The 442-nt window shown below is 58.6% G+C and overlaps 1 protein-coding gene across 1 annotated transcript in view; it reads right to left on the bottom strand.

The window, feature by feature from the left end:
• Nucleotides 1-213: 213 nt before the first annotated feature.
• St3gal2 (ST3 beta-galactoside alpha-2,3-sialyltransferase 2) overlaps nucleotides 214-442 on the bottom strand; it is a 56,122-nt gene continuing 55,893 nt past the window's right edge. The window contains exon 7 of the mRNA XM_031336884.1: nucleotides 214-437. Within this exon, the coding sequence (XP_031192744.1) occupies nucleotides 379-437 (59 nt within the window). The 3' untranslated portion in view covers nucleotides 214-378. The remainder of the gene's footprint in view (nucleotides 438-442) is intronic.

Here is a 442-nt window from a genome sequence, read left to right as displayed (position 1 = left end):
AGCCACGGAATGCCCTGGAAAGTGTCTCACCGGGACCACACTTCTTTGGCGGGCTTCACTCACCCATCGGGCCTAAGCTGGATATGAGCAGTTCAAGGCGCTCCTGCCCAGCCCCAGACCGGCCTCTTAAAAAGCAGATAAATTCTTATCCAAAGCAGGTTTAGGGGAGAGGGTCGAGGCCCCGCCGCCTCCCAAGGCCATGATTGGTGGAGACGGCGGCGCCGGAAGTTCTCCTTGAGTTGCATGATTGGCTAAGAAAGAAGCTCCTCCCAAATGCAGCACTGATTGGTTGCTGGGGGCGGTGCAATCTGATTGGTGGGCGGCAACCGGCGCTTGCCGGACCCAGAAGTGACTGGTTCTGAAGGCGCCCAGGGCTGCTCAGTTCCCTCGGTAGACCTCGATCTTGCTGGCCTTGGCCAGCATGTCAATGATGTGGGCTTCG

Source organism: Mastomys coucha, unplaced genomic scaffold, assembly GCF_008632895.1.
Source record: "Mastomys coucha isolate ucsf_1 unplaced genomic scaffold, UCSF_Mcou_1 pScaffold22, whole genome shotgun sequence".
In the NCBI taxonomy this organism is placed as follows: domain Eukaryota; kingdom Metazoa; phylum Chordata; class Mammalia; order Rodentia; family Muridae; genus Mastomys; species Mastomys coucha.
Note: the sequence above shows the minus strand (reverse complement) of the source record. Positions and strands in the feature narration are given on the sequence as shown.